Source organism: Dendrobates tinctorius, unplaced genomic scaffold (genome assembly GCF_039654945.1).
Source record: "Dendrobates tinctorius isolate UK_male_01 unplaced genomic scaffold, ASM3965494v1 ptg000475l, whole genome shotgun sequence".
NCBI lineage: Eukaryota > Metazoa > Chordata > Amphibia > Anura > Dendrobatidae > Dendrobates > Dendrobates tinctorius.
The window spans coordinates 653,047-676,937 of record NW_027362137.1 but is presented as its reverse complement, the minus strand read 5'-3'; the positions used below and the strand labels follow the sequence as shown (position 1 = coordinate 676,937).

General features: G+C 45.0%; 1 protein-coding gene across 1 annotated transcript in view; it reads right to left on the bottom strand.

The window, feature by feature from the left end:
• Nucleotides 1–5,773: 5,773 nt before the first annotated feature.
• HSF2BP (heat shock transcription factor 2 binding protein) overlaps nt 5,774–23,891 on the bottom strand; it is a 115,390-nt gene continuing 97,272 nt past the window's right edge. Inside the window, exons 4-7 of the mRNA XM_073564724.1 lie at nt 11,651–11,780; nt 9,311–9,428; nt 9,133–9,236; nt 5,774–7,047 (exon numbers count right to left, since the gene is read on the bottom strand). Coding sequence (XP_073420825.1) covers nt 6,845–7,047; nt 9,133–9,236; nt 9,311–9,428; nt 11,651–11,780 — 555 coding nt within the window. The 3' untranslated portion in view covers nt 5,774–6,844. The remainder of the gene's footprint in view (nt 7,048–9,132; nt 9,237–9,310; nt 9,429–11,650; nt 11,781–23,891) is intronic.

Here is a 23,891-nt window from a genome sequence, read left to right as displayed (position 1 = left end):
CCAAGACAACCTGAAAATCTTAGAGAAATTCAGCTCCACCTGGGCTCTACCGGTCAACCTAAAGAAAACCAACATCATGGTGTTCCAGAAGAGAAAGAGAAAATCAGACCAGCACCCTTCATTTATCCTCAACTGCGCCCTTACAGGAACGGACAAATATACCTATCTGGGCCTAGAGATTCACCGATCAGGGAGCTTCAAACAAGCCATAGAGACCCTGAAAGACAAGGCATGCAAAACCTTCTATGCCATCCGAAGGAAACTCTACCATCTAAAGCCACCAGTGAGGGTCTGGTTAAAAATCTTCGATTCTATCATCGCCCCAATCCTCCTGTATGGCAGCGAAGTCTGGGGTCCTCACACCTACCCAGACTGGTCAAGGTGGGATTCAAGCCCAACAGAAATATTCCACCTGGAATTCTGCAAGCACCTTCTCCAAGTCCATCGGAGCACCTCCAACAGTGCTTGCTGGGCCGAGCTGGGCAGATTCCCTCTACACCTAACGGTTCTAAAGAGTGCACTGTCATTCCGGGCTCACCTACGTAGGAGCAATCCAAGCTCCCATCACCATAAAGCCCTGACACATGTAGGGGAAACAGAAAAACCAGGACCCTCGGAACAGCTCACCCAAACCCAACCTGACCAGAAAACCAATCACAACAACCTGACAAAAGCCGGAATCAGGAAGATGGTAGACGAAGGCCAGGAGAGGTACGTAAGTGACTGGAAGAACGACATCATCAGCTCACAGAAACTGACCATGTACCGGAGTCTACAGAGAGACTACAGACTGGCCCCATACCTGGAGAAACTCCCGGACCCCAAAGACCGCAAGATCCTGAGCCGGTATAGACTCAGTGCCCACAGTCTGGCCATCGAATCCGGCCGACACAGGCAGAGCTACAAGCCCAGGGAGGAAAGAGTATGCCAACACTGTGACCAGGAGGCCCTGGAGGATGAGACCCACTTCCTGCTACACTGCTCCAAGTACTCAGCAGTGAGGGACACTCACTTCAGGAGACTCTCACATCTCTTCCCGGATTTCACCACCATGAAGGAGGAAGAGAAAACATATATCCTGCTGGGGGAAGAAGAGAGAGCAGTGGAGATAGCAGCGCAATATGTGAGCGAATGCCATAGACTGCGAGAAAGAGAACTCTGATATGCCATGGACTTCTATGGCCCCCACCCTGGATATGCCCCAATCCCCCATCCACCTTCCCTATGCCATGGACTTCTATGGCCCCCACCCTGGATCTGCCCCAATCCCCCATCCACCTTCCCTATGCCATGGACTTCTATAGCCTCATCCTGGATCTGCCCCCATCCACCTTCCCTACAGTCCCTATCCCAATTCCCTTCTGTACACCTGCTTTGGCAAAACTAATGTATATTTAGTCCTGCCAATAAAGCTTCTTTGAATCTTGAATCGAGAAATCTATATATATACAGGAGGGGAGATATATATATATATATATATATATATATATAGGAGGGGAGATATATATATATACAGGAGGGGGAGATATATATATACAGGAGGGGAGATATATATATACAGGAGGGGAGATATATATATATAGGAGGGGGAGATATATATATATATACAGGAGGGGGAGATATATATATATATACAGGAGGGGAGATATATATATATACAGGAGGGGAGCTATATATATATATACAGGAGGGGAGATATATATATAGGAGGGAGATATATATATATATACAGGAGGGGAGATATATATATATAGGAGGGGGAGATATATATATATATACAGGAGGGGAGATATATATATATACAGGAGGGGAGCTATATATATACAGGAGGGGAGCTATATATATATATACAGGAGGGGAGATATATATATATACAGGAGGGGAGGTATATATATATATATATATATATATATATATACAGGAGGGGAGATATATATATATACAGGAGGGGAGATATATATATATAGGAGGGGAGATATATATATATATATATATACAGGAGGGGAGATATATATATATATATATAGGAGGGGAGATATATTATATATATATACAGGAGGGGAGATATATATATATATATAGGAGGGGAGCTATATATATATACAGGAGGGGGAGATATATATATATATATATATACACAGGAGGGGAGATATATATATATATACAGGAGGGGAGCTATATATATATACAAGAGAGGAGATATATATATAGGAGGGGGAGATATATATATATATAGGAGGGGGAGATATATATATATATATATATATATATATATATATATACAGGAGGGGAGATATATATATACAGGAGGGGGAGATATATATATATATATATACAGGAGGGGATATATATATATATACAGGAGGGGAGGTATATCTATATACAGGAGGGGGAGATATATATATATATATATATAGGAGGGGATATATATATATATACAGGAGGGGGATATATATATATATATATATATACACAGGAGGGGAGATATATACAGGAGGGGAGATATATATATACAGGAGGGGGAGATATATATATATATATACAGGAGGGGAGATATATATATATATAGGAGGGGAGATATATACAGTCATGGCCAAAAGTATTGACACCCCTGCAATTCTGTCAGATAATACTCAGTTTCTTCCTGAAAATGATTGCAAACACAAATTCTTTGGTATTATTATCTTCATTTAATTTGTCTTAAATGAAAAAACACAAAAAGAATTGTCCTAAAGCCAAATTGGATATAATTCCACACCAAACATAACAAAGAGGGTGGACAAAAGTATTGGCACTGTTCGAAAAATCATGTGATGCTTCTCTAATTTGTGTAATTAACAGCACCTATAACTTACCTGTGGCACCTAACAGGTGTTGGCAATAACTAAATCACACTTGCAGCCAGTTGACATGGATTAAAGTTGACTCAACCTCTGTCCTGTGTCCTTGTGTGTACCACATTGAGCATGGAGAAAAGAAAGAAGAACAAAGAACTGTCTGAGGACTTGAGAAACCAAATTGTGAGGAAGCATGAGCAATCTCAAGGCTACAAGTCCATCTCCAAAGACCTGAATGTTCCTGTGTCTACCGTGCGCAGTGTCATGAAGAAGTGTAAAGCCCATGGCACTGTGGCTAACCTCCCTAGATGTGGCCGGAAAAGAAAAATTGACAAGAGATTTCAACGCAAGATTGTGCGGATGTTGGATAAAGAACCTCTACTAACATCCGAACAAGTTCAAGCTGCCCTGCAGTCCGAGGGTACAACGGTGTCAACCCGTACTATCCGTCGGCATCTGAATGAAAAGGGACTGTATGGTAGGAGACCCAGGAAGACTCCACTTCTTACCCCGAGACATAAAAAAGCCAGGCTGGAGTTTGCCAAAACTTACCTGAAAAAGCCTAAAACATTTTGGAAGAATGTTCTTTGGTCAGATGAGACAAAAGTAGAGCTTTTAGGGCAAAAGCATCAACATAGAGTTTACAGGAGAAAAAAGAGGCATTCAATGAAAAGTACATGGTCCCTACAGTCAAACATGGTGGAGGTTCCCTGATGTTTTGGAGTTGCTTTGCTGCCTCTGGCACTGGACTGCTTGACCGTGTGCATGGCATAATGAAGTCAGAAGACTATCAACAAATTTTGCAGCATAATTTATGGCCCAGTGTGAGAAACCTGGGTCTACCTCAGAGGTCATGGGTCTTCCAGCAGGACAATAACCCAAAACACACTTCAAAAAGCACTAGAAAATGGTTTGCGAGAAAGCACTGGAGACTTCTAAGGTTGCCAGCAATGAGTCCAGACCTGAATCCCATAGAACACCTGTGGAGAGATCTAAAAATGGCAGTTTGGAGAAGGCACCCTTCAAATATCAGGGACCTGGAGTAGTTTGCCAAAGAAGAATGGTCTAAAATTCCAGCAGAGCATTGTAAGAAACTCATTGATGGTTACCGGAAGCGGTTGGTCGCAGTTATTTTGGCTAAAGGTTGTGCAACCAAGCATTAGGCTGAGGGTGCCAATACTTTTGTCCGGCCCATTTTCGGAGTTTTGGGTGAAATGATCAATGTTTTGCTTTTTGCTTCATTCTCTTTTGCGTTTTTTTATTTAAGACAAATTAAATGAAGATAATAATACCAAAGAATTTGTGTTTGCAATCATTTTCAGGAAGAAACTGAATATTATCTGACAGAATTGCAGGGGTGTCAATACTTTTGGCCATGACTGTATATACAGGAGGGGGAGATATATATATATATATATATATATATATATACAGGAGGGGAGAATCAAGCAACCAGAACACAGCACTAACACACTCAGGGGTCACCACACAAAGCCAAGGGCAAAAGTATAACTGACGGGGGATGGGAGCTTCCTGAGGCTATAAGAAGCCTCCCCAGAACCAGGGAGAGGCCATCATAATAGGTCCCAGGTGTGCAAATGAGAGTCTGCACTGAGGTCAGAACTTTAACCCCAGCAGTGCCGGTCACCCAACACTGGTATCATGACAAGTAGCCATTCAAACCCATCTGTGTCAACTTCTGTGCATGTTATCAGATGAGTTAGTGAATCCTGCTTTGAGCAGGGGGTTGGACCAGATGACCCAGGAGGTCCCTTCCAACTCTACCATTCTAGGATTCTATGATTCAAAATCACCAGGGTATGTGACCTTTTGATCAGGGTCATTTGGATGTTTTGGGTTGTCATTATGATTTAAAAAGAGAAAACAAAGTAGTTTGACAATAAATGGCTTCACCCAACCACTAACCATGAGTGGAGAAAAAGGTTTGGTGTTATCATTCATATTCTCTGAAAAAAGGGCAAGAAATCAAGAATTCTGCTGGGGTATGTAAACGTTTGAGCACAACTGTACAAACCAAGCAACAGTCACAGATAACGCCTCCAACTCTCCTCATATGTGCTCCTCTCCCTGCATTAGCCATGCCGCAAATGCTAGCTCTGACAAGGATTTGTAACAAAGCCCAGATTATAAAGGGGAAAGGAGTGACTAACTGAGCTCAGCTGTGAGCACAGGGATTTCCAACATGGCCGATTAACCCCTGTTCTGCCAGAAGAAATAAACACATTTAAAATGAAGAAGTGCTTCTTCTCAGTGCCGGAGTAGGAGCACTCAGACGCTGCGGTCATCTGGCTCCACACTGTTGTGGTTGGCCTGTGAGAGCCAGCAGAAAGGTGAGAGTCTGTCATTTGCACCATTTTGTGTACTTGCTGGGACTGTACTATATGTTAAGGGAAAAAGCAAGAAGTGGTCAGCACTCCGTGTTCCAGTGTGGTGCTCGTGGATGAAGTATAAATGGAAAGGCAAAGAATCCCGGCACTCACGTATTGAGTAATAGTTGTTTTATTGCAATCAAAGCAAATCTACAGAAATTTCAGCTTGTAAAAGGCTGGCATGGGCTGAAACGTCTAGGGATTTGCTTTGATTGCAATGAAGCTTCTACCCAATACGTGAGGGCCTGGATTCTTTGCCTTTAAATATGTATATGTTATTGACTCTTGGTGGTCCAGTAAAGTATTACCCCATTGTGTTACCCTCATCCTATGTTGTCTGAATAGTATTCTGCCCAGACAGAACAAGTACGGTCGTTCAGTGGTACGAGCCCTGGTCCACGCAGTATTTCTAAAGACAGCCGGGACAGCAGACAAGACCACCCACTGACCCTTTTGTCTCTAGAGTATGTATGGTCTGCACTTTGGTGGTGAGGGTGTACGCCTTACTTTGGCAGTCATGGTATTGGTCATTTTTTATGATTTTTATAATTATGATTTATTATTATCTACAGAACAAAGGAAATCATGTAATTTCCCAAAAAAACAGAACAAAAGAAACAGAACAAAAGAAACAGATGTCTCACAGTGAAACCTGGAACTTTCCAAAGGAAGAAATAATAACACTTGCTAGAAACATGACATTGTAGAGTAGTCACATTATGAATGAAGACCATGTTATAATAAAGTCATGACATCACAACTGAAAAACATGACATCATATTGTAATGACATTGCAGTACAGCAGATTTCATTCTTAACATCACAGCTGAGAAACGTGACATCACAACATATGATGTATGGCAAGATATGAAGGCCAAGGAACATGACATCATCTGGTGGTGACATCACAGCAGAGAAATGTGACATCTAACATATGATGTATGGCAAGATATGAAGGCCAATGAACGTGACATCCTCTGGTGATGACATCACAGCTGAGAAATGTGACATCGCAACATATGATGTATGGCAAGATATGAAGGCCAAGGAACATGACATCATCTGGTGTTGACATCACAGCTGAGAAATGTGACATCGCAACATATGATGTATGGCAAGATATGAAGGCCAAGGAACATGACATAATCTGGTGGTGACATCACAGCTGAGAAATGTGACATCGCAACATATGATGTATGGCAAGATATGAAGGCCAAGGAACATGACATAATCTGGTGGTGACATCACAGCTGAGAAATGTGACATCGCAACATATGAATGATGTATGGTACTATTATCAAGGCCAAGGAACATGACATCACATGGTGATGACATCACAGCTGAGATGTGATATTATCTAGTAGTGACATCACAGCAGAGAAACGTAACATCTAACATATTATGTATGGCAAGATATGAAGGCCAAGGAACATGACATCATCTGGTGATGACATCACAGCTGAGAAACGTGACATCTAACATATTATGTATGGCAAGACATGAAGGCCAAGGAACATGACATCGTGTAGTAATGACATAAGTTTAACCCACATTCCATACATATAACTTTATAGTGACTTCATTTGCCTGTAACTGGTAGATGACATGTCGGACACATTAACCCTCCACCATCAGGTCCTTCAATTCCTCCAGTAACTCCACAGCCATTTTCTGCAGCTCTGAGTTGGATGCATGGCACAGCTCTGTGATGTACGGCAGGCACTGATGGACGTCTTCCCATAACATGTGCAGGACATCCGGCTCTAGAACCAAGGACTGGATGAGACGCAGTGCGTGCAAACACACTTCATTATCAGGATCTAGGATGAAGAGACAGGTCATAAGAAATTCCCTATGGATTAACCTTATCTTAGAAGGCAATTAACCTAAAAATTGTAGAGCCTTGAGAAGGAGGGGTGAAGGTGATAACGCCTGTGGTCACATGCAGCAGAACAGGCTCCTCAGGGGCCGTCCCTCAGATGTCCCCAGACTCCATGGAATGTGGGAGCTATTTGACTGCATCTTACAGCAGAGCCAGGAGTTGGGAAAAGCTGAGGACAAACGAGACGAGAATGACTCCAGGCATTCTAAGGGCAGGACATTTATCGGGCCAAGGGCTGACCATTGGGAGGACTTTGACATAATATGTCTAGTCTCGTAGTCCACATATTGGCCACCTAAGGATGACCTCTGGCCACATAACTACACAGTGCCTGGCCCAGACATCCTGAATCATATAAGTTCTCTAATCTCTTCTGATCCCCACTCCACCCAAGTCCTCCACTGAGAATACATCACACAGACCTCCGGGGTCTCTGTTCGAACATCTGCAGTTTCTTGTGCTGCTCAGTGTAGAGATGAGCAAGACTGGTCCATACAGATGAGAGATAATGCTGCTGCCTGAGGAGCATCTACTAAACAACCTTAAGATGGGTGCTCAAATGCTGCGGGTTGTAGTAATGACGCCAGGTTGAGAGTAGTTCGCATCTCTGGTGAGATGTTCTCATCTCTTCTGGATGAACTTTGCTCCATCTGGAGGCACAAGACCTGATCCCGCAATGAGAGAAAAACCACAAACATATGGGCTACAAATCTTGATGCTAGTAACGGAGGCTGCATAGCCGAGAATCCTACAATTCAGGTCCTCTATGTTGTGTCTCATCCTCATTCCATGCAGAGATGATGGTGGTAGTAATGGAGGCCGCGTAGCCTCGGAGAGTCAAACAATTCAGGTCCTCTATCTTGTGTCTCATCCTCATCCTGTGCAGACATGATGATGGTAGTGACCGCAGTCTCGGAGAGTCCTACAATTCAGGTCCTCTATGTTGTGTCTCATCCTCATCCCGTGCAGAGATGATGCTGGTAGTAACGGAGGCCGCGCAGCCTCGGAGAGTCCTACTATTCAGGTCCTCTATGTTGTCTCATCCTCATCCTGTGCAGAGATGGTGGTGGTAGTAACGGAGGCCGCGCAGCCTCGGAGAGTCCTACAATTCAGGTCCTCTATGTTGTGTCATCCTCATCCTGTGCAGAGATGATGGTGGTAGTAACGGAGGCCGCGCAGCCTCGGAGAGTCCTATAATTCAGGTCCTCTATGTTGTCTCATCCTCATCCTGTGCAGAGATGGTGGTGGTAGTAACGGAGGCCGCGCAGCCTCGGAGAGTCCTACAATTCAGGTCCTCTATGTTGTCTCATCCTCATCCTGTGCAGAGAAGATGGTGGTAGTAACGGAGGCCGCGCAGCCTCGGTGAGTCCTACTATTCAGGTCCTCTATGTTGTGTCATCCTCATCCTGTGCAGAGATGGTGGTGGTAGTAACGGAGGCCGCGCAGCCTCGGAGAGTCCTACAATTCAGGTCCTCTATGTTGTCTCATCCTCATCCTGTGTAGAGATGATGGTGGTAGTAACGGAGGCCGCGCAGCCTCAAAGAGTCCTACAATTCAGGTCCTCTATGTTGTGTCATCCTCATACTGTGCAGAGATGGTGGTGGTAGTAACGGAGGCCACGCAGCCTCGGAGAGTCCTACAATTCAGGTTCTCTATGTTGTGTCATCCTCATCCTGTGCAGAGATGGTGGTGGTAGTAACGGAGGCCACGCAACCTCGGGGAGTCCTACAATTCAGGTCCTCTATGTTGTGTCATCCTCATCCTGTGCAGAGATGGTGGTGGTAGTAACGGAGGCCACGCAGCTTCGGAGAGTCCTACAATTCAGGTCCTCTCAATCATAAGCTCTGCTCCTTATCTCTGCCTGCTCCATGACCAGGGAACATGAAGACCGGAGCCTAGAAATGCTCTATTAACCCTTTCCAGTTTCCAGAGCAGAGGCAGCGACCAGATATGAGACGGGTAGACCCAGGCAGTACCTGGACAGGAAAGCTTAGAGAGTAGATGGGGAGGTAGGACATCTCACCGGTCAGAAGCTGCTGCAGCTGAGGCAGAAGTCCCAGGTTCCGACTCATCCACACCAGACCTTCCCGATGAATGGAGACATTGTAGAGCGACATCAAGATGAGGCTGAGGAAAGGAGCAGACATTACCGCCATGTCCAGGGGTGACACTGTGTAACACTACAGTCCACAGTCACTCACACTCTGAGCCGGCCACAGCAACCTGACTCAATCTTTCCAAGGAGCTGGATCCACTTCTCCATTACTTCTCTGCATGAAGACATTATAAAATCACGTCCACAAGACACGGCGGCCACATCTTACAGGAGAGAAGAAAGAAAACAATGAAAGGAGCCAGAAGAAAAATCTCTACTCAAAAACCTGTGTCATCAAGATATCCAGCAACTAACAGCACAGATCCTGTCTGCAGTCACCACTAGGGGGAGCTCCCTGTATACAGAGATACATGATAAGATCCTGTCTGCAGCCACCACTAGGGGGAGCTCCCTGTATACAGAGATACATGATAAGACCCTTTCTGCAGCCACCACTAGGAGGGGCTCCCTGTATACAGAGATACATGATAAGATCCTGTCTGCAGCCACCACTAGGGGGAGCTCCCTGTATACAGAGATACATGATAAGATCCTGTCTGCAGCCACCACTAGGGGGAGCTCCCTGTATACAGAGATACACGATAAGACCCTTTCTGCAGCCACCACTAGCGGGGGCTCCCTGTATACAGAGATACATGCTAAGATCCTGTCTGCAGCCACCACTAGGGGGAGCTCCCTGTATACAGAGATACATGATCAGATCCTGTCTGCAGCCACCACTAAGGGGAGCTCCCTGTATACAGAGCTACATGATAAGATCCTGTCTGCAGTCACCACTAGGGGGAGCTCCCTATATATAGAGATACATGATAAGATCCTGTCTGCAGCCACCACTAGGGGGAGTTCCCTGTATACAGAGATACACGATAAGACCCTTTCTGCAGCCACCACTAGTGGGAGCTCCCTGTATACAGAGATACATGATAAGATCCTGTCAGCAGTCACCACTAGGGGGAGCTCCTTGTATACAGAGCTACATGATAAGATCCTGTCTGCAGCCACCACTAGGGGGAGCTCCCTGTATACAGAGATACATGATCAGATCCTGTCTGCAGTCACCACTAGGGGAAGCTCCCTGTATACAGCGATACCTGATAAGATCCTGTCTGCCGTCACCACTAGGGGGAGCTCCTTGTATACAGAGACACATGATAAGATCCTGTCTGCAGCCACCACTAGGGGGAGCTCCCTGTATACAGAGATACATGATCAGATCCTGTCTGCAGTCACCACAAGGGGAAGATCCCTGTATACAGCGATACCTGATAAGATCCTGTCTGCCGTCACCACTAGGGGGAGCTCCTTGTATACAGAGACACGATAAGATCCTGTCTGCAGCCACCACTAGGGGGAGCTCCCTGTATACAGAGATACAAGATCAGATCCTGTCTGCAGTCACCACTAGGGGAAGCTCCCTGTATACAGAGATACATGATAAGATCCTGTCTGCAGTCACCACTAGGGGGAGCTCCCTGTATGCAGAGATACATGATAAGATCCTGTCAGCAGTCACCACTAGGGGGAGCTCCCTGTATACAGAGATACATGATCAGATCCTGTCTGCAGTCACCACTAAGGGAAGCTCCCTGTATACAGAGATACATGATAAGATCATGTCTGCAGTCACCACTAGGGGGAGCTCCTTGTATACAGAGATACATGATAAGATCCTGTCTGCAGCCACCACTAGGGGGAGCTCCCTGTATACAGAGATACATGATGAGATCCTGTCTGCAGCCACCACTAGGGGGAGCTCCCTGTATACAGAGATACATAAGATCCTGTCTGCAGCCACCACTAGGGGGAGCTCCCTGTATACAGAGATAGATGATGAGATCCTGTCTGTAGCCACCACTAGGGGGAACTCCCTGTATACAGAGATACAGGATGAGATCCTGTCTGCAGCCACCAGTAGGGGGAGTTCCCTGTATACAGAGATACATGAGATCCTGTCTACAGCCACCACTAGGGGGAGCTCCCTGTATACAGAGATACATGATAAGATTCTGTCTGCAGCCTCCACTAGGGGGAGCTCCCTGTATACAGAGATACATGATAAGATTCTGTCTCCAGCCACCACTAGGGGGGAGCTCCCTGTATACAGAGATACATAATAAGATGTACTATTACTGTGGCAAACAGCTGGGGATGCTGTACTCCTCCCGTGGGGAACAGATGGGGGCGCTCTTGTGTTTGAGTGAATTGACACTTTGGCTAGTGCTCATTTGATACAGAAGACCCAGATCTATTCATTGCTGGGTTGTTGGGGATTTCATGCTCTGGACCACCTCAGATCTCACCCGTCATACACATCCACCATGTTTCCAGATTTGAGTAGTGGGACTGGAAAAATGATTACTGTCTCCACCATTACTGAGAGCTCTGATGGAACCATTTGTGACCAAGGCTGGTCAGATACACTCACTTGTGATGGTCCCTGCCAGGCCCAGGACAAAGCGGCTCTCTTCCGTGTCCTCATCTCCGTTCACAGCGAGCGACTCCACAAAGCTGCTGACTGTTTGTCCGGCCAAGGAGAAGAACTCTGCAGACTTATCCTGCCAGAAGAATAAAAGGACAAAGACGTCCACAAAAGGAGACTGGAGAATGGACCCAAGTCCTCCACACACCGTATACTCCCAGAGGAAGAACAGATGAGCCGGGGCAGCAGAGGCTGAAGCAGAACTTCTCACATGGCCTCGATACACAGAAGACGCTGCCCCCATACACAGAACATGCTGCCCCCATCACAGAAGACACTGCCTCCATACACAGAAGACGCTGCCTCCATACACAGAAGGCGCTGCCTCCATCACAGACGATGCGGCCCACATACACAGAAGACGCTGCCCCATACACAGATGGCGTTGTCCCATCACAGAAGACACTTCCCACATACACAAAAGACGCTGTCCCCCTTACACAGAAGACGCGGCCCCCATACACAGAAGACGCGGCCCCCATACACAGAAGACGCGGCCCCCATACACAGAAGACGCGGCTCCCATACACAGAAGACGCGGCCCCCATACACAGAAGACGCGGCCCCCATACACAGAAGACGCGGCTCCCATAGACAGAAGACGCAGCCCCAATACATATAAGACGCTGCCCCATCACAGAAGACGCTTCCCCACATACAGAAGACATGGCCCCCACACACAGAAGAAGCGGCCCCCATAAACAGAAGAAGCAGCCCCCCTGTCATGAACTGGGGGTGTTTGGGTGCCCTAAGTTCGTCAGGGGATTTATTATATCCCACTTTCCAATTCCGGTTTGGAACTTGCAGCTCTCTGGCGCCCCCCTTACCCTCAGGTCAGTCGGGAACTACATCTAGGATAAATAGTCACCAGAAGGGCTGCTGTTGTGAGTTCATTCTCCGGTTCACCAGTTGTGAGTTCCCCTTCTAGACTCTCTCTGGTGGTAACAGGAGGTGGTGAGGCTGATTTGATCGGTGGAGATCTGCCACCTGAGAATGAGGATGACGATTGGACCTCAGAATTCTCAGATTGGATTTAAGACAGCCGACACCCTATTCAGTTGCTGGTGATTCCTTCTGGCTTGCCAGCTTTTGGTTTTCAGCTCTGTTCCAGTCATCTAAAGCTAAGTTTTTTCTGCTAATGTTCACACTTGATTTTGTTGGTCTATTCAGTTTTTTGTGTGGTCAGCCAGCTCCTGCTGGGGGCTGAGCTGAATTTCCACTCTTATTTAGCAGTATTTTGCCAATTGGCTTTTTGTCCCTTACTAGTTCGGTCTCTTTTTGCTCTGTCTCAGAATATTTCAGAGTGCTGATATAGTGGGAGAAGTCTAGTGACTTCAGGGTTAATTTTGCTATCAGAAGTGTTGGACATTATTTTTGTAGGTTTTTTGCAGGTTGCAGACAGTGTCTTTCCTTTCCTTTCCTGTCTAGTTAGTTTGGGCCCCATCATTTGCTCAGCCTATTTTCCTGCCTGTGTTTGTGTTTTCATCTTGTTTCACCGTCAATACATGTGTGGGGGCTATCTATTCCTTTGGGGTCTGCTCTGGGGCAGTGAGTTTTCCCTTCTCTTGCTTTAGGCTTATTTAGTTCTCCGGCCGTGACGAAGCGTCTAGGAACATCGTAGGTACGCTCCTCGGCTGCTGCTAGTTGTGTGGTAGGATCAGGGATCTGCAATCTGCATAGTTACCAACCTCTCTGGTTTTCTGTGACTTAGCTTGTTTTGCTTTTTTTCTCCTCAGGGACCCATTCATAACAGAATCACCAGCCATACCGCAGGTTCTAGGGTACTCAAAAGCAGGAAAAAGTAGTTAAAAAAAAAAGTGTCAGAATTTTTTTTTTTTTTATATATATATATATATATATATATATATATATTTATATATATTTATATTCTTTCCTCTTTTTTCTCTGGGGCCATAGGAGGATTTTTTTTTTTCCTCATGGAGATTAAGCAATTGTCTGAACGTGTGGAGCAGCTTGCTGCTGAAGTGCAGGGAATTTCCACCTACCTCATTCAGTCACATGCTGCTGAACCTAACATCCCTACTCCTGATTTGTTTTCTGGGGATCGGTCTAAATTTCTTAATTTTAAGAATAATTGTAAATTATTTGTGGCCTTGAAGCCTAGTTCATCGGGGAGCTCTGCGCAGCAGGTTAAAATTGTCATCTCCTTGCTGCGCGGCGATCCCCAGGATTGGGCTTTTTCTCTGACACCTGAAAACCCTATTCTGACTAATGTGGATGCATTTTTTCAGGCGTTGGGGTTGTTGTATGATGAACCTAATGCTGTTGATCAAGCTGAGAGAACCCTGTTGGCATTAAACCAGAGTCAGGATTCTGCAGAGTCATACTGTCAAAAGTTCAGAAAGTGGGTGGTCCTTACTACATGGAATGATGGTGCATTGGCAGCTCTCTTTCGGAAGGGTTTATCAGAGACCGTAAAAGATGTTATGGTGGGATTTCCTGTTCCCTCTGGTCTGGATGGCTCTATGTCATTAGCCATTCAAGTTGATCGGTGTTTACGTGAACGTAAAACTACATGGGAGACGCTGCCACCTTTTGAACAAACGTCTGAACCTATGCAATGTGATAGAGTTTTGTCTAGGGCGCAACATCAGGAGTTTAGAAAGCGTAATAAGCTGTGTTTTTTTCTGTGGAGACGTCTCTCATACTATTTCTGTCTGCCCAAAACGAGAGAAACGTTTTGCACACACATTTGCTGTGGGCAGTATACAACCTAAATTCCTTTTGGCAATTACTCTGATCTGCTCCTTGTCCACATTTTCCACTAAGGCTTTTGTGGATTCAGGAGCAGCTCTGAATCTGATGGATTTGGACTTTGCTAAACGTTGTGGTTTTTCCATGACGCCTCTGCAGACGCCTATTCCTTTGAGGGGTATTGATGCTACTCCTTTGGCGGAGAATAAACCTCAGTTTTGGACCCAGGTGATAATGCGAGTTGCCCCAGACCACCAGGAAAATTGTAAATTTTTGGTGCTGCATAATTTGCATGATACTATTGTTCTGGGTTTTCCTTGGTTGCAAACTCATAACCCAGTTTTGGATTGGAGATCTGTGTCTGTGGTGAGTTGGGGTTGTCAGTGTGTTCTTAGGGACGCTCGTGTTTTCTCCACCTCTCCTCAGTCTCATAATATTTCTGATTATCTGGCTGATTTTTCTGATGTATTTAGTGAGAGTAAGTCTGCGTCTTTGCCTCCTCATAGGAGTTATGACTGTGCAATTGAGTTGATGCCTGGATGTAAAATTCCTAAGGGTCGGCTTTTCAACTTATCTGTACCCGAACATGATGCTATGCGATCCTATATTAAGGAGTCGTTGGAGAAGGGTCATATTAGACCATCCTCGTCACCTTTAGGTGCTGTTTTTTTTGTGGCCAAGAAAGATGGTTCATTAAGACGGTGTATTATCATTCCCTTAACAAGATGACGGTTAAATATCAGTACCCGTTACCTCTGATGTCTGATTTATTCTCCAGAGTTAAGAGTGCCTGCTGGTTTACTAAGCTTGACCTCAGGGGGGCGTATAATCTTATTCTCATCAAGCATGGGGATGAATGGAAAACGGCGTTTAATACTCCGGAGGGACATTTTGAGTACCTGGTGATGCCTTTTGGGCTCACTAATGCCCCTTCTGTCTTCCAGTCCTTTATGAATGATATTTTCCGTGACTTTGTGGATAAGTTTTTGATCATCTATCTGGATGATATTTTGATCTTTTCTAGTGATTGGGATTCTCATGTGGAACATGTCCGGAATGTGTTCCGGATATTGAGGGAGAATTCCATGTTTGTTAAGGGATCGAAATGCCTCTTTGGTGTACAGAGGATTTCATTTTTGGGATTTATCTTGTCTCCATCGACTATTGAAATGGACCTGGCCAAGGTACAGGCCATTTATGATTGGGTTCAGCCTACTTCTTTGAAGGCCCTTCAGAAGTTTTTGGGTTTTGCTAATTTCTATCGTAAATTTATAGGTAATTTTTCTGGTATTGTCAAACCACTGACTGATCTGACCAAGAAGGGCGCTGATGTGCTCAATTGGTCTCCTGAGGCTATCTCAGCATTTCAGGAGCTTAAGCGGAGATTTACTTCAGCTCCAGTTTTACGGCAACCTGATGTCTCACTTACATTTCAGGTGGAGGTAGATGCTTCTGAGATTGGTGCAGGAGCTGTTTTGTCCCAAAAAGACCCTGTGACTTCTAAGATGAATCCCTGTGCCTTCTTTTCTCGAAAGTTCTCCGCATCTGAACGCAACTATGACGTGGGGAATCGGGAATTGTTGGCCATGAAGTGGGCATTTAAGGAGTGGAGACATTGGTTGGAGGGAGCTAGACATCAAGTTGTGGTCCTCACCGATCACAAGAATTTGATTTATCTGGAGTCGGCCAAACACTTGAATCCTAGACAGGCTAGATGGGTCTTGTTTTTCACGCGTTTTAATTTTGTGGTCTCTTTTCTTCCGGGCACTAAGAATGTTAAGGCAGATGCCCTTTCTAGGAGTTTCTTTGCCGATTCTCTTAGTGTGACCGAGCCTACTACCATCCTAGGTGAGGGGGTAGTTCTTTCTGCCATTTCGCCCGATTTGAGAGGCGACCTGGAGGAATTTCAGGAGGATAAACCTGAGCGTTGCCCTATGGGTAAATTGTATGTTCCTGACCAGTGGAGAAAGAGAGTGATGTCTGAAATTCATTGCTCTGCATTGGCTGGTCATCCAGGTATTTTTGGTACCAGAGATTTGGTGAGTCGGTCCTTTTGGTGGCCTGCCTTATCTCGTGACGTCAGGAATTTTGTACAGTCCTGTAGGACTTGTTCTCGGTCTAAACCCTGTTCTCATTCTAGTGGGTTGCTGATGCCCTTGCCGGTGCCCAAGAGGCCATGGACCCATATCTCAATGGATTTTATTTCTGATCTTCCGGTCTCTCAGAGAATGACTATTATCTGGGTGATTTGTGATAGATTTTCGAAGATAGTCCATCTTGTACCAATCCCAAAGTTGCCATCTTCCGCTGAGTTGGTGCCCTTGTTTTTACAACAGGTGGTTCGGTTACATGGGATTCCTGAGAACATTGTGTCCGACAGATGAGTCCAGTTTGTTTCCAGATTCTGGAAAGCCTTTTGTTCCAATCTGGGAATTCAGTTATCCTTCTCCTCCGCATTTCATCCCCAGACCAATGGACAGACTGAGAGAACAAACCAGACCTTGGAGTCTTATTTGAGATGTTTTATATCTGCTGATCAGGATGATTGGGTCTCATTTTTGCCCTTGGCCGAATTCGCACTGAACAATAGAGCTAGTTCTGCCACTTTGATGTCACCCTTTTTCTGTAATTTTGGGTTTCATCCTCGATTCTCTTCAGGGCAAGTGGAATCTTCGTCCTGCCCAGGTGTGGACACTGTGGTTGAGAGAATGCAGCAGATATGGGACCAAGTGGTGGATAAGTTGTCCCTCTCTCAGGAAAAGGCCCAGCGATTTTTCAACCGGCATAGGACCATTGGTCCCCGGTTTAAAGTGGGTGATATGGTTTGGTTGTCGTCTAAGAATATTCCTATGAAGGTTGCATCTCCTAAATTTAAGCCAAAATTTATTGGACCTTATAAGATTTTGGAGATTCTCAATCCTGTCTCTTTTCGTTTTGCTCTTCCAGTTACGTTCAAGATCCATAACGTATTTCACAAATCTCTGTTGAAGAGGTTTGTTGAGCCAGTGGTTCCTATGGCGGCACCTCCTGACCCTGTGTTAGTCAAAGGCAATGTGGAATATGAGGTAGAGAAAATATTGGATTCTCGTTTGGTCAGACGGAGACTCCAGTATTTGGTCAAATGGAAGGGTTATGGTCAGGAGGATAATTCTTGGGTCTCTGCCTCCGATATTCATGCCAATAGATTGGTTCGTGCTTTTCACCGGGCCCATCCTGATCGGCCTGGTGGCGTGGATGAGGGTTCGGTGACCCCTCCTTAAGGGGGGGTACTGTTGTAAGTTCATTCTCTGGTTCACCAGTTGTGAGTTCCCCTTCCAGACTCCCTCTGGTGGTAACAGGAGGTGGTGAGGCTGATTTGATCGGTGGAGATCTGCCACCTGAGAATGAGGATGACTATTGGACCTCAGGATTTTCAGATTGGATTTAAGACAGCCGACGCCCTATTCAGTTGCTGGTGATTCCTTCTGGCTTGTCAGCTCTTGGTTTTCAGCTCTGTTCCAGTCATCTAAAGCTAAGTTTTTCTGCTAATGTTCACACTTGATTTTGTTGGTCTATTCAGTTTTTTGTGTGGTCAGCCAGCCCCGGCAGGGGGCTGTGCTGAATTTTCACTCTTATTTATCAGTATTTTGCCAATTGGCTTTTTGTTCCTTACTAGTTCCGTCTCTTTTTGCTCTGTCTCAGAATATTTCAGAGTGCTGATATAGTGGGAGAAGTTTAGTGACTTCAGGGTTAATTTTGCTATCAGAAGTGTTGGACATGATTTTTGTAGGGCTTTTTGCAGCTTGCAGACAGTGTGTTTCTTTTCCTTTCCTGTCTAGTTAGTTTGGGCCCCATCATTTGCTCGGCCTATTTTCCTGCCTGTGTTTGTGCCTCCATCTTGTTTCACCGTCAATACATGTGTGGGGGCTATCTATTCCTTTGGGGTCTGCTCTGGGGCAGTTCGTTTTCCCTTTTCTTGCTTTAGGCTTATTTAGTCCTCCGGCCGTTAAGAGGCATCTAGGAACATCGCAGGCACGCTTCACGGCTACTGCTAGTTGGATCTGCAATCTGCATAGTTACCAACCTCTCTGGTTTTCTGTGACTTAGCTTGTTTTGCTTTTTTTCTCCTCGGTGACCCATTCAGAACAGGCTGCCTTGCCGTGTACTGACTATTGGGCACTCTGGAGGGAGGGCGGTATGTATGTCCCCAGTCCCAGGCGGGCAATACATACATAAAACCTCAGTTCCGTCACTAGAAGAGTCTCCCCAAATCCCCAGAACACTCGCTGCCACCAACTCCTAGTTCTATATTAATATCAATATCGGGTCAGGAGCCAACCCACTAGGTACCGTGAATTTAACACGGAGACGTGGTGATAAGTTAATAGAGTAAGGAAAACTGAACTAGTAAATGTTATTTTACTCCAAAAAGAATAGGCAGTGTTTACAAAAGTACAAAAGATGTTACAAAGAGAGACAAATACAATATATACAGACAATTACAAAATAAAGTGGATTAAGATATGAAACTTACAGTTATCAGTCAATTGCACACCATGTGGAGGTGAGGGGAGGGAGTTCCCAAGGACCAGGATTCGGTCCACAGCAGGGATGGTATATACTGTCTCCCCAGGTCTGAACACAATGCAAAATGGATGTTTCTGTTTTATAGTTAGCCCATAAGCTTAGGGACTTCCCCCGTGCTGACCTCACCGGGTGGCTGGATACGCCCCCTTTGGAAAGTTATGAAAAACCTTCTATTGGCCATAGCTCATGGGGGGGAAGCTAGTAGAGGGACAACGGAAGTATTATATGTCTGCTTACAAAATCATCTTCCATTTGAGACTAAACATCATATCTCCCATCCCATCTTAAACTAGAAGAAGAGGGGATGGGAGGAAAAACAGCAGACAAGAACATGCAGCAGAAGGACAAACTAATCAAGGATACTAGATGTGGTAAAGAGGACCCAAGACAGGGAACTCAGAAGGAAGCTAAGAAAAAGGAAGCAAAACTTCTTTCCTGCATGCTGACCAACGCAAGGAGCCTGACCAATAAGATTGAAGATCTGGAGTTGGTAATGTATGAGGAAAAATACGACCTAGTAGGAATAACTGAGACATGGTTAGACGACAGCTATGACTGGGCAGTTAACTTGCAAGGATATGATTTGTTTAGGAGGGATCGTAAAAAAAGAAAAAGGGGTGGAGTCTGTCTATATATAAAGTCCACGTTAAAGCCCACACTAAGAGAAGATATACAAGAGGGAAATGAAGAGGTGGCGTCTCTATGGGTGGAGATACAAGGAGGGAAAAGTAATAAAATCCTCATAGGGGTTTGTTATAAGCCACCAAATATAACAGAAACCACTGAGAATGTATTATTGAAACAAATAGACAAAGCAGCAAATCCCAATGAGGTGATTATTATGGGGGACTTCAACTACCCCGATATAGACTGGGAAACTGAAACCTGCGCATCTCAGAAAGGAAACCAATGTCTGTCAGTGACCAAGGATAATTATCTGTCACCACTTGTTAGGAGTCAGATTTCTGCCTCTCCTTTGCTGAAAACTAGATCCTCACATTCTGCAGTCTCCTGCGCTTTTCCTACTGCAGAGGAGATTGCAGAGGAGATTGCCCTGCGGCAACTCTCTCCAGAGGCTAAGTCCTTTGTTTCCTCATCTGAGCATGCTCATGGAATGAACTCCCATTGGAGTTCGGGAGTCAGGTGCTCAGGTCCTGTGTCGAATCCCATTGGCTCTTCCTGGAGCCTTGGAGATTTCCGGAAGGTCCTGTTCGCTATAAAAAGCGCGCATGGCTGTTCCGCCATGCGCTTGAATATTCATACTTGCTGCTGTATGTTTGTTGATGGATGCTTGGACTGGTGAATGACTCATTTGAAACCCCCATTCCTCTGATACTACGTCTGTGTGAGTGTTTGAGTTCTGCCAGTAGCAGCGTTAGCGCCAGCGCGCATTTGCTCCTTCTATCTCAGCAGCTTAGCGTCTGCATTGCGCCAGTGTGATAGCGGTGTTTTGCCAGCGGCGCAATTATCGCCGCACTGCGATTGCAGCCCTGCCGGGAGTTCGCAGTTGCGACGCCACGCACACTTGTCTCTACGATAGGTCTAGACGGAGTAGTCCTGCTGTCTAAGGCTACTCCTGTGACCATAAATACCGCATGCACATCGCTGAGAGTCTGTGACCTTAAACAGACTCAGCGTTTCTGTGTTTGATTTTTGCTTGCAGCCTCTGTGATTGTAACAGAGCTTGCTTAGTTGCAATTGGGTGCAGTTTAACCCTTTGCTCTGCCTTCACTTAGCTGTGGTTTTTCCAGCTTCCGCATGGTGGACCCCGAGTGGCGAAGGCACTTTAATTATATTTTTATTTAGTGCCTTCCGCCACTCCTAACACAACTTGTGCCGGGCCCAACTAGACGGACGGCCCTTCTGGACTTAATGTTAAGCAACAGGCCGGATAGAATAACAGACGTACGAGTCGATATCACCGAGGGAGCAGTGACCACAATATAACACAAGTCCACTTGTCCTTCAGTAAGGTGCCCTGGAAGGGGGTTACGAAAACGCTGAATTTCAGGAAAGCAAAGTTTGATCAGCTTAGAGAGGACCTTCACCGAATTGATTGGGACAATGTCCTCAAAAATAGGAGCACAGAAAATAAATGGGAAATATTTAAATCAGTTTTACACCCCCACTGCGAGCTAGCCATACCGTACAGAAATAAAAGGGCTAGGAACAGGAGAACACCAATGTGGCTAAAGAAGGATGTAAAAAGGGCAATAAAGAACAAGAACAAGGCATTTAGGAAGCTAAAACAAGAAGGCAATGAAGAAGCATTAAAAAGTTATAGAGAAAAAAATAAAATGTGTAAAAAACAAATACATTTAGCAAAAGTGGAAACTGAGAGACTCATTGCTAAGGAAAGTAAAACAAACCCCAAACTATTCTTTACTTATATAAACAGTAAAAAGATTAAAATTGATGGTGTCGGCCATTTAAAGAACAATGAGGGTGAAATCATAGTGAGCGATGTGGGAAAAGCAAATGTTTTAAATACTTTTTTCTCAACACTGTTCACACAGGAAAAGGATTTGCCAGGGGAAATGCAGATTGATCATGTAAACTCGACATTAAGTATTACCTGCCTAACCCAGGAAGAAGTGCAGGACCGCCTTAGTAAGATGAAAACGGACAAATCACCAGGCCCTGATGGCATTCACCCTCGGGTATTAAGGGAGTTAAGTAATGTGATAGACAGGCCTCTATTCCTTATATTTAAAGACTCTATAGAAACAGGGTCTGTTCCTTTTGATTGGTGGCAAGCAAATGTGGTACCAATATTCAAAAAGGGGTGTAAAAGGGAACCTGGAAACTATACGCCGGTAAGCTTAACATCTGTTGTGGGTAAGATTTTTGAAGGGTTTCTAAGGGATACCATTATGGAATATCTCAATGTTAATAAATGTTTAACTCCATATCAACATGGATTTATGAAGGATCGCTCCTGTCAGACTAACCTGATCAGCTTCTATGAGGATGTAAGCTCTCAAATGGACCCAGGAGAATCATTGGATGTCATTTATCTCGACTTCTCTAAAGCATGTGACACTGTCCCACATAAAAGATTGGTCAGTAAGAGGAGAAAGCTCGGGCTAGGGGAAAATGTGTGTAGATGGTAGGTAGGTGGCTTAGTGATAGAAAACAAAGAGTGGTTATTAATGGGGCATCCTCAGATTGGGCCAGGGTTACTAGTGGGGACCACAGGGGTCTGTATTGGGCCCCCTACTATGTAATATATTTATTAATGATCTAGTGGATGGCTTACACAGTAAAATATCAGTATTTGCAGATGATACAAAACTATGTAAGGTAGTTAACACAAAGGAGGACAGTTTGCAACTACAGACAGATTTGAGTAAATTGGAGAATTGGGCTGAAAAATGGCAAATGAGGTTTAACACAGATAAGTGTAAGGTTATGCCCATGGGAAGGAGAAACAGAGGCTACAATTACTTACTAAATGGGAAACTGCTGGGGAAATCAGACATGGAAAAAGACTTAGGCATCTTAGTCAATAAGAAGCTAAATTGGAGTGCCCAGTGTCAGGCAGCTGCCACCAAAGCAAATAGGGCCATGGGATGCATTAGAAGAGGTCTGGGGACACGAGATGAAAACATAATTCTCCCTCTGTACAAATCACTTGTCAGACCACACTTGGAGTATTGTGTGCAATTTTGGACGCCGGTGCTCAAGAAAGACATTACTGAACTTGAAAGGGTTCAAAGACGGGCTACTAAAATGATAAATGGAGTTGGTTCACTACAATACCCAGAAAGGTTATCAAAATTAGGTCTATTTACTCTAGAAAAGAGAAGACTTAGGGGAGACCTAATATATATGTACAAGTATATCAGAGGGCAATACAGAGATCTCTCCAATGAACTGTTTGTACCAAGGACTGTGACAAGAACAAGGGGGCATTCTCTTCGTTTGGAGGCAAGACAATTTCTGCACCAGCATAGAGGAGGGTTCTTCACGGTAAGAGCAGTGAGGCTCTGGAATTCTCTTCCTGAGGAAGTGGTGATGGCCAACTCACTGAATGAATGTAAGAAAGGAATGGAGGCTTTTCTTGTGAGTAACAGTATAGAAGGTTACGAATAACAGAATATTATAGGTAGATGGCTGACCCAGCTTAGGGGAAGGAATTTTTTTCCCTATGGAGAAAATTGGCTTCTACTCTGTGGGTTTTTTGCCTTCCCCAGGATCAACAATGCAGAACAGCTGCACTAAAAATAGGCTGAACTAGATGGACATAAGGTCTTCCTTCAGCCTTCAAAACTATGTTACTATTACCGGGAAGCAGATACCGTTTCTCAGTTCCTAGTGAGATCCAAAAATGCTGTGGTGAATAGCTTTAATGATGTAGATCTCAAAAATATAGGTTTCCTGCATATATGAATAATGTGTGCTGATATATTTGATCTGAAATACACAAAGGAACCATGTGCCATGTGCTTGTGAACAATGGCTGGTTTTAGCTGGTCAGCAGCTCACATTGCACCTTCACATTACACAAAGCTGTAGCGGCCAGAGGGAAGGGAGAAGAGAAGGTGGGCTGCAGCTTCATGAGGGGGAATGTCTGTGAGCGGTACCTGCTTGTCATTCCCAAACCAAGGAGATGCAGCAGAGCTCTGTATGTGTGACTAGAACAATAAACAAAATAAGTCATATTTCATGACAACCCCCATGTCTGGAAAGCGGTAAGACGGGCTTTGCAGAAAATGACTCCCGGGGATGAAGTTGAGGCCTTCCTAACAGTGTTTGAAAGGTTCGCCAAGAGGGATAAACTCCTGCCAGAGCAGTGGACAGAGGTACTAGCGCCATACTTGACGAGAGAACCCCAGAAGGCGTACTATGACTTAGCTTTGCAGGGCGACAAAGAGTATGGCAAGCTAAAAACTGAAATTCTTGC